Source organism: Castor canadensis, chromosome 1 (assembly GCF_047511655.1).
Source record: "Castor canadensis chromosome 1, mCasCan1.hap1v2, whole genome shotgun sequence".
In the NCBI taxonomy this organism is placed as follows: domain Eukaryota; kingdom Metazoa; phylum Chordata; class Mammalia; order Rodentia; family Castoridae; genus Castor; species Castor canadensis.
The window spans coordinates 182,262,629-182,275,594 of NC_133386.1; the positions used below are offsets into that span (position 1 = coordinate 182,262,629).

General features: G+C 39.7%; 1 protein-coding gene across 11 annotated transcripts in view; it reads right to left on the reverse strand.

The window, feature by feature from the left end:
- Positions 1–12,966, reverse strand: part of LOC109692005 (muscarinic acetylcholine receptor M4) — a 179,663-nt gene that overhangs the window by 112,811 nt on the left and 53,886 nt on the right. For 5 of the 11 annotated variants that reach the window (XM_074044709.1, XM_074044707.1, XM_074044711.1 and 2 more), the window contains 2 exons: positions 7,066–7,152; positions 2,175–2,354 (listed from right to left, as the gene is read on the reverse strand). The exons of 2 other annotated variants lie outside the window; for them this stretch is intronic. In XM_074044709.1, the coding sequence (XP_073900810.1) occupies positions 2,175–2,354; positions 7,066–7,152 (267 nt within the window). The remainder of the gene's footprint in view (positions 1–2,174; positions 2,355–7,065; positions 7,153–12,966) is intronic. 4 more of the 11 variants (XM_074044708.1, XM_074044712.1, XM_074044714.1 and 1 more) reach the window with 1 other exon arrangement.

Consider the following 12,966-nt stretch of genomic DNA (forward strand, 5'->3'; position numbering starts at 1 on the left):
GAAATGGAAAAAGAAGGAACAGAAGGTAAACCAGCATCAACCAGCCAGGAACTTCCTTCACTAGAAGACCTAGACTACTAACATTAAGGTGACTAATCCACAGCTGCTGTAAAAAACAAGATCACGGGCTGCATCAGCTCCAAAAGAAAGACAAAGAGCCAGGGGAGGGACTTTCAGAGGGCCATTAGAAAAATTAGCCTATTGTTAATTCAAGACACAGAGGAAAAAACCCTGGCATGCCAGTGCATCAAAGGTAAAGAAGGAAATGTAAAATGAGGTGACACTGAAGCCCCAGGGGGAGGCAAGAGCACAGGTGGGCTGGGGGAGCAAAGGGAGGAGGCAGTCTGACACAAGAAAATTGAGGGGGAAGAAAAGGGGAGAGAGAGGAGGTGGCAGAAGAAGAAAGGAAAGGTAAGATGAGAACAGAACATTTTAAACTAACCCAGAACTCCATTGTGAAGGACAAGTCACGAGGCAGAGTACAGCTCGAAGGCATGAGCCCCAAATTTCACCACTGCTAAGATGTAAGACAGCTTTCCAAGCATGCATGGAAAGAGAGCTAGGCAATCCACAGCACAGACTCTCCAGAACACCAAAGGATTAACGAGAGAAAGTCACCTAGGCTTTTCAGCAGCTCTATGTGCCAGCAGTTTTTCATTTCTTTGTGTGTGTGTGTGTGTGTGTGTGTGTGTGTTACACTAAGGGTCCAATCCAGGGCCCCACACATGCTAAGGAGATGCTCTACCACTGAGCTACATCTCCAGTCCCTCAGCATGTATGTTTAAATTGCCTTCTTGAACAGACACTGGTGCTCGAAAAACGTTAACATCTACAGAAGAATATACGTCATAACAGGTGTCTGCCTAGCTAAGGGAATGAAGACTCTTTTTTCCTTTCACTACCAACATATGCATAGACTTCGCCCCAGAGTAGACAGATGGAGAAGGATGCAGGCTGAGGGTAAGAGAGGACTCCTGTTCTTCTCCAGTGGTTAATGAGAGAGGACTACCACACCCTGCTCCATTTGCCACATACCAGCTGCTCCATGCCACTCCTGCATTTCTTACACACTTAAACCTTTCTCAAAGAAATAGATATGTTCTTTTTTTGCTCCCAAGTATGTTTAACAAAAGAATCAGGAAGGCAAATTGGTACAAAAGTTGTCCCACTTTCTTAGTTCTTTCTGGCAAAGAGACCAAACACACCATAAAGCTATTGCAAGATGGCTTGTGGGGAAATAGGCAGATAAGCAATAGACCCCAGACCTGATGAAGTGATACTGAGGAGTAGAGGGACCTATTCCAATCAAGTGCCCAATTCCAATAACGCCAGCAAAACAAAGGAGGGTTAGTGAAGTGGCCCAAGTGGTAAGAGTGTCTGTCTAGCAAGTGTGAGAACCTGAGTTCAAACCCCAGTACCTCCAATAAATGAGTAAGTGAATAAATAATTTTAGAAAAAATGAGCAAAAAGCTTAAATAGCCTTCTTACTGTCTTGTTTTGTATGCTTAAGAATACCAAAATATAAATCAAAACAAGAGCCAAATAGCCAATTCGATTCAAGCCAGGAAAACTCAGTTTCAGGTTGGAAAGAATTGCAATAAATAGCTAAAAAGGCCAATAATGTCCCCTCAACACACCTTAAAAGGACAGGTAATATTCATAGTGTCACTGGTGGAGCTAGTAACAGATAGACTGAGAAAGTTAAGGCAAGGGAATAAGACCCCAAGTATCCTGTCATAAAACCCTGAGACAGTAAATTGCCTTTTAGAGAAATCCAAGTCTTTAAAAATAAAAAGCAACTCCATATCCACTCTGCTTAAGAGACTCAACACCAAACTTCCTGTCTCCCTGGTACCATGAAGATAGTCCATGAGAAGCATTTCCACTGTACATGCAAAAGGGAGATACAAATGTTGCTTAAAGAGCAGCAGTCATTCTCTCCTACTCTGCCCTTGGCCCAATGGGCTGTCTCTTCCCACAGGCTCTGGTAAATCAGCAGTAAGACTGCCAGAGGTGGGAGTGCTCTGAGCATTTCAGTCTTCTATCCCTCATCCTGTTAATCATAAATAATAACTTAGGGATTGGAAGCAGAAATGTTCACCATTGTTGTATAGTCAGTGACCAACTGGAAGCTTAGGAGGAAGGGGAAGAAAGCAAGCTAAGTATATACTTACTCAAAGTCCTCAAATTCCAAGTCGGTTCCCTCTACTGATGGACCCTGGTTGTCTGAGGAAGAGGAGGAGGTGGAAGAACGGAGACGGTTCTGTTGGTAGCGCATGGAGCGCTGGCGAATACTGTCTCTCCGTGAGAGATACTGGATCATCCTCTGAGCGTAGTATGCAGCAGGAGATAATCTGAGAGAGACAGAGATGGACAAACACAAACTAGCACTAATGTGGGGAATACTGTGAATGACATAAAATACAGCTCTCCCATGGCATCTCCCTGCTGAGGCAAATTCTGGATACCTGAAAAACAGGGCATTTAACTCACCAGGAGGTTTATACTGCGGAATATGTTTATCAGACTATTACTAGTGCTTCTGTTCTAAGATAAGGCAAATAGGCAGTTTAATCAGTCATCTTCTGATCAAGAGCTGCCCTTTCCCAAGAGGATTAGCACTGGGTCTTTCTTCTTAGGTTCTTAAGGAACCTGGCTTAGCTTCGCAGGGTGCCCTTAAACAGATTTACAGCTTTTCCTTGATCACCATCCATATGCAAAATTAAGAAATGAAAGAGACCTTAGCAATCATCTACTCTTTTAATTTACAGATAAGAAAATGAACCAGGAGATGGTAAGCCTGAGATGATTAGCAAAGGCACCACAGACACAGTTATCATCTTCACCAGGACTTCTTTCTTCTTCAACGGATGCACACAGCTCCAGATTTCACCTACCTATCTCCATAAAATCATCTCTTTGAACCTCCTTATCTCTTCCTTAACAGAACAATCACAGATATTTACAACATGGAGAAAATATTCAGGATAGGGACTGGGAGTAATATACACTAGAGAGAACAGAAAGTCTAACAGGATAAAAAAAGAAAGATTTTTTTTTTCTGCTCTTAGAATCAGAACATCAAAGGCTGATACTTCTTCCTTTCTAGGACTATTCTGATAAATCGTTGGTCTAGAACCACATTCAAACCAAGGCTTCAATATCTTGGTACTCCCTGACAACTTTTATTGCATCAACTCCCCACAGTTCATTCTCTTCTTTCTCAAGTTTTTCCTCCATCTCTCACAACACTGCTATGTAATTTGAGTCTATGAACTGAGATGAGAGAGGAACAAAAACAGAAAAATGTTTTATATATTAAGTTGACTGCTAAACATTTCAAGACTTAAAACCTGAGGCACACATTTTATTTATTTTTTTTTTTTCATTTTTCTTTTATTATTCATATGTGCATACAAGGCTTGGTTCATTTCTCCCCCCTGCCCCCACCCCCTCCCTTACCACCCACTCCGCCCCCTCCCGCTCCCCCCCTCAATACCCAGCAGAAACTATTTTGCCCTTATCTCTAATTTTGTTGTAGAGAGAGTATAAGCAATAATAGGAAGGAGCAAGGGGTTTTGCTGGTTGAGATAAGGATAGCTATACAGGGCATTGACTCACATTGATTTCCTGTGTGTGGGTGTTACCTTCTAGGTTAATTCTTTTTGATCTAACCTTTTCTCTAGTTCCTGGTCCCCTTTTCCTATTGGTGAGGCACACATTTTAACTCAATAATCCTACTACGAATTTTATACTACAGAAACAAATACACACACACATATATGAGGAAGTTCACTTATGACATCATCAGCATTAGTGAAAACCAGGGAAAGAACCCAAATGCCCAGCAACAGATTAAGCAAATTATATCTGTACAAAGAAATACTATGAAGCAATTAAAAAGAAAAAATTATCTCTATTACATTCACAAGGAAAAGTTTCCAAAATAAAATTATGTTGGGAGAGGGTTAAAATGGTATATGTGTATGAATATGTATACAAAAATATGCATTTCTATAATCAGGCAAAAACTAAAAGGAGACACAACAATTGTAATATGGACTCCAGAGGACATTTATATTTTATATACTTCTATAACGTAAAAGAAAAAGATATGTATCTTCTGTTAATTTGTTTTTAATGGAAATGTGAAGAAACTGATTCGAAAATAGAAATAGTTGTATCCAAGTGGTGACAAGAAATATTTGTTGCTGGGTGCAGTGGTGAGTTTCCCTAATCTCTGCTACTCAGGAGACTTGAGGTAGGAGGATTGTATATGGAAGGATTGTAATTTAGGGAGACCTCATCTCATAAAAACAAAAACAAAATGTATTTGCAAATATCTTGAAGCCTGACTTATCAGCACCCTAAGACTCCTCAGGAAGTCTTCTGACCGTGGCCAAAGGAGATCCTGCAGTCAACTATAAAAGGAACTGAAGTTGTCTCAGAAATGCCTGTTATAAGAAGTGGTTCCTTCTGGCAGCCATCAGATGGCATTCCCAAGGAGGTAGATGACAATCTTTGGAACTCAAAGGTCTCTGTCATGGAATAATATGTGGCACTGAGCATCACTAAGCCCAAATTATCTTTGTATAGCAGGTGGGTATGGGATGCACAGATGACTATGCGAAGATTATCAGAGTACAAGAACTATTTCCTAAAAAGCTTCAACTGGTGGAATTTTCATTATCCACTTGAGCCCCTGTTCCCATGTATTTTACAAAGATGAATCCCAGAATACTAAAATTTCAACAAAGTAATTGCTCTTGAGTTGTCCTGATAGCAGAAATCAAGCCAATCAGACTAGAAAATAATATAATAAGAGAAAAGTTTCAAGAGTAGAACTGATCTTGAAACATGACCATAAGTATATTAATTTCTCAGTTTATAGCCTAACCTAACCAATGGAAAAATTATAGTATTACTGGTGATGGTGATAGAAATAATGTTAATGCTAATAACAATAAAGATTTCGCATTTATGTAGGGTCATAAATTTAGCACTAGGTAACCTCAGTTGTTTAATTTCACTAAAGGACAGGAATTCCTAAACTATGAATCTATGTATCAATGATTACCCATCCCCCCACCCCGAAAAAAGGAAGAAGAAGAAAAGATTCCTATTATTCTAGCCTTGTCCTCTTAGGTATCCATAAGAAAGCTAGGTTTCTGAATACTAAGATGTCTCACAAAGGCTTTGTCCTATTCACACAATACAGGTTAAAGCCTAAGAGGAAAAGGAAACTAAACAACAGGTGATAAATAGCAATGATAATCCTACTGCTGAAAAGGTGGAAAACCATGAAACAACCCTATTAAAGTGTTTCAAGTGAAAATGTTAAGTGTTTAAATCCTCAAGTTTTCTTCAAGGAAGACACACATCTCTGAAAAAAAAAAAAAAAGAAAGAAAAAAAAAGAAAACAATCTATATTGTGTTCAGAAGGAAAATATAAAAATACCAACATAACAAAGCATGACACTTTTGGTGATAAAGAGATCAGGTTATATAACAGAATACATGATAGGAGGACAAAAAATAGTCCTTAAAAGTCAGCATTGAACTTTGCAGGATTAAAAATTCTGGGGATGAGACTGTCATTGCTGCCCTACAAGCTTTTTATTCCACTATTTCAAAGTATTTGATAATGTGAAATTTTTCCTTCCCTTATTAAGGGCTTACAACTTCAAAATAATTAAGAGACAAGTATCAACTTCTCTTGCTTCAGTCATCATCTAAATTGTCCACCTGTTTTTAAAGTTATCAATCTCTGCTCCCTGATCCTTGTACTTGTCATTTTCTGGGGTATGGGAAATGAAGTAAGAGGATATGAGAAAATCTTTTCACTAGTATCTTAGAACGAGTATGTAGTGTCACAACATAACTGTGGCAACAACAGGCACCACACCTGTAATCCTAGCTATTTAGGAGGCAGAGACTGGGAAGAAGGATCATGGTTTAAAGCGAAGCCAGCCCCAAAGACCCTACCTCAAAAAAACCCATCATAAAAAAGGGCTGGTAGAGTGGCTCAAGGTGTAGGCCCTGAGTTCAAACCCCAGTACAGAAAAAAAAAAACAAAAACAACCAAGCAAAAAACCCTGTGGCAACAACAAAATCAACTAATAGCTCTGAAGTAAAGTTGGTCCAAGGTGTTTCCAAGTGGACTTGAAAGTTCTTATCTGGAACAAAGCTCATTCAGCCTTATCTGACCTATATTGCTAACTTGCCAACTCCACCCACCATTATAAATTACCCTCTTCTTTTGGCAGTCTCACAACATGCTCTGGAGTTACTTAAATAATGTGCAGGTTACCTCTTTTTAGATCACTAACAGAATCAGCAAATCCAGCTGTGACAACCACTCGGAGCTGCTCTCTATAGATAAATGTAATCCAATAACTCAATATCCCAGCCTTGGTTCTGTCACCAGCATCTCAAGGTATGGGCCTTGAACTAATTTGAAAATTTTTTTTAATCTCTTCAAGAACTTTGCAAATGTCTTCTAAAAACTATAAAACAAGCACTTTAATAAAATGACCACTTGTTTCACTCAGTTACTTTTTCTTCATCTCTTCCTATAGGAAGTCTCCATAAATTCAGTAAGTGAAGGAGCTTGACTTCTACCCTCTGATATTCTAAATTTCCTCTCAACTGAGAACAAATAGGGTTTTTGTTTGTTTAGTTGGTAAGTTTGTCCTTATAAATGATTTTTTTAAAAATTTCAGTTCCCCTTTTTGCTAAAACCCATCTGACTAAAATGGTCTCTCAGGCCACCAGGAAAAGAGTATCCTCTGACGACCTGAGGCCTCTGCAGGTACCTCCTCTAGTGCCCCCCATACAGAAATGAGCCCCAAAGGACAAGAGCTCAGTCATAATCCTCTGTCACCAGAGGTGCTGTTCACTTACCTGCAACACTTCAAAATCACCTGAACCACCTGTCTTAAAACTATAACTGAAGAGTAAAAGAGCACCAGGACCAGAGAGGCACAGGATGGGGCTTCCAACAGATGGCAACCCCAAGGGCCGCCCCTCCCCCCCACCTAGTGCCATTTCTCATTTTGGCCTTACCTCGCTGGGTCTGGGTAAATTGGGTGCTCTCTGGATCCTGCTCCATCATAACGGGATAATGAAATGAGGGAAGACTCCAGCAGCCTCCTAGCAGAGATTAAAAAAATGGCAATAATCCCTGTCAATTACCAACTCAGAGGTCATTCATAAGGGAAATGGGGGAGAGATAAGTAACATCCCCCTTTGCAGCCAGCTAACATCTGCTATCTGAAATCTTATCCTTCCAACAAGCTAAGTAGGTAGAAACATAAATAAATGAAGAGCTAAAGCTCCCATACTGGTGCAGTCACTGAATTGTGCTGAACACTACTCTTGAGTGGAAAGTGAACGAGTATCTTAGAAACATCGTATTTCTACTTACACTACCTCCAATAAACAAATAAAGGCTGGGATCAACCCAGGAGGGGGAAACCAGGCATACATAGAGATTACCATGTAGTGTCAAGTTTCTCTTGCCATTCAATTACTCCATGCCAGCATAATCCACATCCCATTATCTTCTACTCATTCTATTCTGCCCACACCCTCTTTGCTCTCTTAACTGAAAAAAAAAAAAAAAAAGTCCTTATATGATGATCAAGGCCAATCATAAACTCAACAGATGATATGAAATACATGTTTTATTGAGTACTTTTGGGGTGCCAGGCATGAGAATACTGGGCCTAGAAGTTAAATTGTGTATGTCCTTGTGGCACACGGCTACTGAGGAAGAGTGCCAGAACGCCAATGAAGAAGGCCTGTCTTAATTCCAAGATGTTTCAAATCTCTTTGTTGTACTGCAGGACCTTCCACAGTCCAGGTAGGAAACAAGTGCCTGACTGTATATATCTATGGTGAGCAATGGACACTGGCAAACAGAAAGGTAGGTGTCTCATCAGTCAGCTCCAGTCAACTGTTACCAAGCTACAATGTGGACTCAGTATTCCTGGCTCTTCCTACTCTTAAAAAGTAGCCAGAAATCTGTACTTTTGATTGTTAAATTTGGGTTGCAACTTTTTTTTACCTATTCATACAGCAAGGACCAGTTAAAACATCTGATAAACATGGCTTCCCTGGTCTACTGTGTTTCCCAACTTATATATGTCTTAGCAGTCAATCAAGCTCCTGCCATAGAAGAGATCTCAGAAAGAAATGCATATTGTTCCTCTCCAGCATCTTGCCTGGCTTTCCCAGGAACAGGTCTCTGGCTCCCTACCAGACTCTTCTTTAATGCAGATCTTCAGGATAAGGACAGCAGCTACCAATCTTTTCCAATTGAGTTAATTCAATTCCATGTTATTAAAACCAGCTGGCTTTAGGTATGGTCATATGCAGTCACTTTACCCCAGCAACTGGCCCACAACAGCATTTCCCACAACAGCCTGACTGAGGAAGAAATACAGCCAGCCCTTATCATCCTGGCTTACAACCTTTTCAGCCCGAGAAAAACCAACTGTTGTTGTCTACCTACAGGAGCCTGTATGTTCACACCTGTACCTATGCTAGCACTGAGTGGGAAGAACAATACCATCAATGAAAGAAAGAAGAAAGCAGTAAAATACATCGTCTCTCTGGTTAAATAAGAGTTGTCAGTAATATCACTATGTTTAAGCAGCAGAAATGCTGTGCTTCATCAATTCTAAAACATATTTTTTTCACATTCTAATGTGTCATAAATTGGGATGCACCTTATAATTGTGTGACACAGTTTAACTGGCAGGTTTTTTTTTTTTCTTTCATGAGAAAGCATAAAATAATGGAATGTCCTTGAGATTTGAAATACAAAATGTTTGTGATTCACAGGGAAAGTGAAAGATACACAGACTGGAGAAAAAAGAAAAGCAAAATTTTTAGAAGAGTATCTATTCAAGACATTTACATTATCTTTTCAAAAATTTATTTTTAATTGATACATAAACATAAAAGTGTACATGTTAGTGGGGTACTTTGCAATGTTCCAATACATGGAAACATTGTGTAATATGTAAGTCAGGTTACAAATATTTATTTCCTTGAGCATTTATCATTTCTTTATGGTGAAAACTATCAAAATCCTTTCAGTTTTCTGAAATATACAGTACACTATTGTTATTATTGTCACCCTACTGTGCAGTAGCACAAGAGAACTTCCTGTTCCTAACTATAACTTACCCATTGATCAACACATGGCAGCTGCCTGCCCTAGAAAACTGTAAGATTGTTCCACCTCAAAGTTCTCTGGAGTTAGTCCTGAGGTTTTGTTTTGTTTTTTGAGGGGTTTTTTTGGCACTGGGGTTTGAACTCAGGGCCTCACACTTGCTATACAGATGCTCTACCACTTGCGTCACACCTCCAGTCACTCCTGAGTAGCTCTAAACCCTGTTCTGCTGCCCTTCAAATAGAAGCTATTACTCCAGAGTGATTACTCTGAAGAAGGGCAAGCCTTCTTCAGTGATTGGCCTGGAAAATGTTAAGATAGGAGGCCAGTATTACCCCTACTATACTGCGACAGTATTGAGAGAAATAAGAGGACTTATCAAAGATACTGTAAAGGAGATTCCTGAACTGGAAGAGTTTAGATTAAATAACTTCAATGTTAATGATTCCATTTGATAATCCTGTAAAGTCTATTTCCCACCCTAACTTCCTATCTTAATTAGGAAGTCTTCTTTAAATCAGAGTAGAATCAGAATATTAAGCTTTGTCTCTAGGGAGGTCTTGATGAGGTCCTTTTGGAACACACATCCTCTCGTGCCTACTTACTGCAGGAGATTTTTGCACCAACTGTTCCCCAGACAATGCCGTGGAACTGGCAAGCCATATATACAGCATTTTAACTGCTAATACACAAAATCAAGAGAGCCACTCAGGGTGAATAGCACTTCCCCACACATACAAATCAGTGATGGAACACAAATTCTACACAAGTACTATCTAGAGCAAACACAGGCCTCTCCAACTGGAGTGGAATAAAGAAAGAACTAGAGTTATAAGACGTATGACCATCCCCACTGCTGCTCCTAGGACCCTCAGAGAATCTTCTCTGAGGATCTTCTTCTCCTACTGTTAGCTTCTTGCAAAGAGCCATCAATGGGAAATACCACGAGAAAATGCAATGGGATGGCAGCTGTGAGCCTTCTGCTCTGGCCCCCACAAATTTGACTTGACTTAATCATCTATCATGCAATTTGATAATCTGAAATCAAGAATGGCTGAAGGAGAGCTCGGCCAAGCTTGCTCAGGCTTAAAAGCTGACACTTCATTCCATCCTATAATCTCCATTTAGAAATACTTTTAACGAGCCACCAAAGCTCTGTCAGAGAAAAAACAAAATCCTGTCAGGTGCTGGTGGCTCATGCCTATAATCCTAGCTATTTAGGAGGCTAAGATTGGAAGGATGGTGGTTTGAAGCCAGCCCGGAGAAATAGTTCACCAAACCTTATCTCCAAAATAACCAGAGCAAGCCAGACACTGGTGGCTGTAATCCTAGCTACTCAGGTGGCAGAGATCAGGAGGAACTAGCTCAAAGCCAACATGGGCAAATAGCTCATGAGGCCCTATCTCAAAAATACCCAATTAAAAAAAGGGTTAGTGGAGTGGCTCAAGTGGTAGAATGCCTGCTTGGAAAGCATAAGGTGCGAGACCCTGAGTTTAAACCCTGGTAACAAGCAAAAAAAAAAAAAAAAATACCAGAGCAAAATGGGCTGGAGGAATGGCTCCTGCTTTGCAAACTCAAAGCCCTGAGTTCAAACCCTAGTCATACCAAAAAAAACAAACTTTCTTTTCTCTGCTAGCTTGCTTATACCAATGGTGTTCAAGTGAAGTACAGTGTACTATTTTGACCCACCAGAAAGAAAATATTACAATTTATCCTTATAATGTATATTACACACACAAGGATTACTCAAAAGCCTTTTATGAATAAAATTTTTAAAGGCCATTGCTCATTGCTCTATCAAACCACTTTAAGACTATTCAATAAATAAAAGAACATAAATCCCACAAATATCAAAATAGTAATAAACCATAAATATATAAAAGCACAACCATATTTATATAGAGACAGAGCAAAAGAGAATGATAAAATATGTTGCAAAATGTTAACATTTAGAGAATGTGGGTAAGGAGCATATAAGAATTCTTTGCACTATTTTTGCAACTTTCTGCAAACTGAGGTTATTTCAAAATAAAAATTAAAACACCAGATAGCTGTTCAAGGCTAGATCCAGGCAAATAGTTTGCAACACCCCATCTCCAAAATAACTGGAGGTGTAGCTCAAGCAGTAGAGCTCCTGCTTTGCAAGTGAGAAGCCTTGAGTTCGAACTCAGCCCTGCCCAAAAAAAATGAAAACAGGAAAAAAAATCCAACAGTTAAAAGTCTAAAAGAAATATTGACATTAAAGAGGCAGCTATTCATTTTCTAAAGAATTACTCACTTCTTAAAAAAATAAAAAAGATTTCTTAAAACGGAAAGTTTCTCGGGACTGGAGGTGTGGCTCATGAGGTAAAGCTCCGCTTTGCAAGCGTGAAGATCTGAGTTCAAACTCCAGTCCCACCAAAAAAAAAAAAAAAAAGTTCCCTAAAAACAGAGAGTTTCCCTAATGCTCTAAAACAGGTTTTGTAAGCTTCAGGCTCTGGGAGAATTGTTTTGTAAATAAAAGTTTTATCTGAACACAGCCACGGCCATTCATTTATATGTTACCCATGGTTTCTTTGGAGCTAGCAAGGCAAAATGAGTAGTACTGATAGAGACAACCCTAAAATATTTGCTACCTAGCCTTTTGCAGAAAATGTTTGCCTCTGCTCTAAAACATTTTCTTACATAAATTTTCTTGAAAGAGAATTGGGTGTGGTGTTAAATAACCATAATCCCAGCTACTTGGGAGGCTGAGTCAGGAGGATCAAGAGTTAGAGACCTGACTATGAAACAAAGCAAGACCCTGCCTCAAAAAAAAAACAAAAAGGAGGGGTGGCCCTCACTGGCATGCCCAAGACCCTGGGTTGATTCTCACCATGTTGCCTAAACAATAAAAGATTACTAAGGAGCCATAGTCTGCTGAAGTCATAAATCACTAGGATATAATTCAAGTTGTACAAGTCCTAACATTTATATGAACATGACCTATTCGTTCTGATTAATATTTTGGATATTTTCAAGGGGTTCTCTACATCACTTTTGATGGCTAGGGAGATAATAAAAAATAATGGAAGAAAACTCTGGAAAAGAAAATATGGTCAGGGCAGATGAGATGGGTCATGTAAGGAAAAGAGCTTTCGCTTCTGCCAGAAGCCAGTGGCTATTTGGAAGGTTGAGATAGAGAGGATCTCAGTTTGAGGCCAACCTGGGTAAAGAGTTCGTGGAAAGCCGGACACCAGTGGCTCATGCCTGTAATCCTAGCTACTCAGGAGGCAGTGATCAGGAGGGATCTCAGTTCAAAGCCAGTCCAGGCAAATAGTTTGAGAGACACTATTTCAAAAACACCTAACGCACAAAAAACAGAGTTGGTGGAGTGACTCAAGTGGTACAGCAACTGCCTAGCGAGTGTGAGGCCCTGAGTTCAAACCCCAGTGCCACCAAATATATATATATATATATGGGTATGGTTTGTGAAACCACATCACCAAAATAACCAGAGCAAAAATGGACTGGAGGTGTGGCTCAAGCAGTATAGCACCTGCTTTGCAAGTGTGAAGCCCTGAGTCCAAACCCCAGTCCCACAAAAATAAGGAAAAAAATAAAGGAGCTTTTACTTCAAATCTAATGGATATCAGAGTTGAGAAGAAGAAAGTGTGGGTCCTAGTCTAGACGGAATACACAAGCCAGTGACAGCTCTTCTTTGCTAAACAATCGTACCCTGAAGACATTCTTTTAACTGGTTGTCGGACCACAGAGAAAAATCAGTATCCTAAGGCAAACAAACATGTTCAGATTTTCTCCAACCA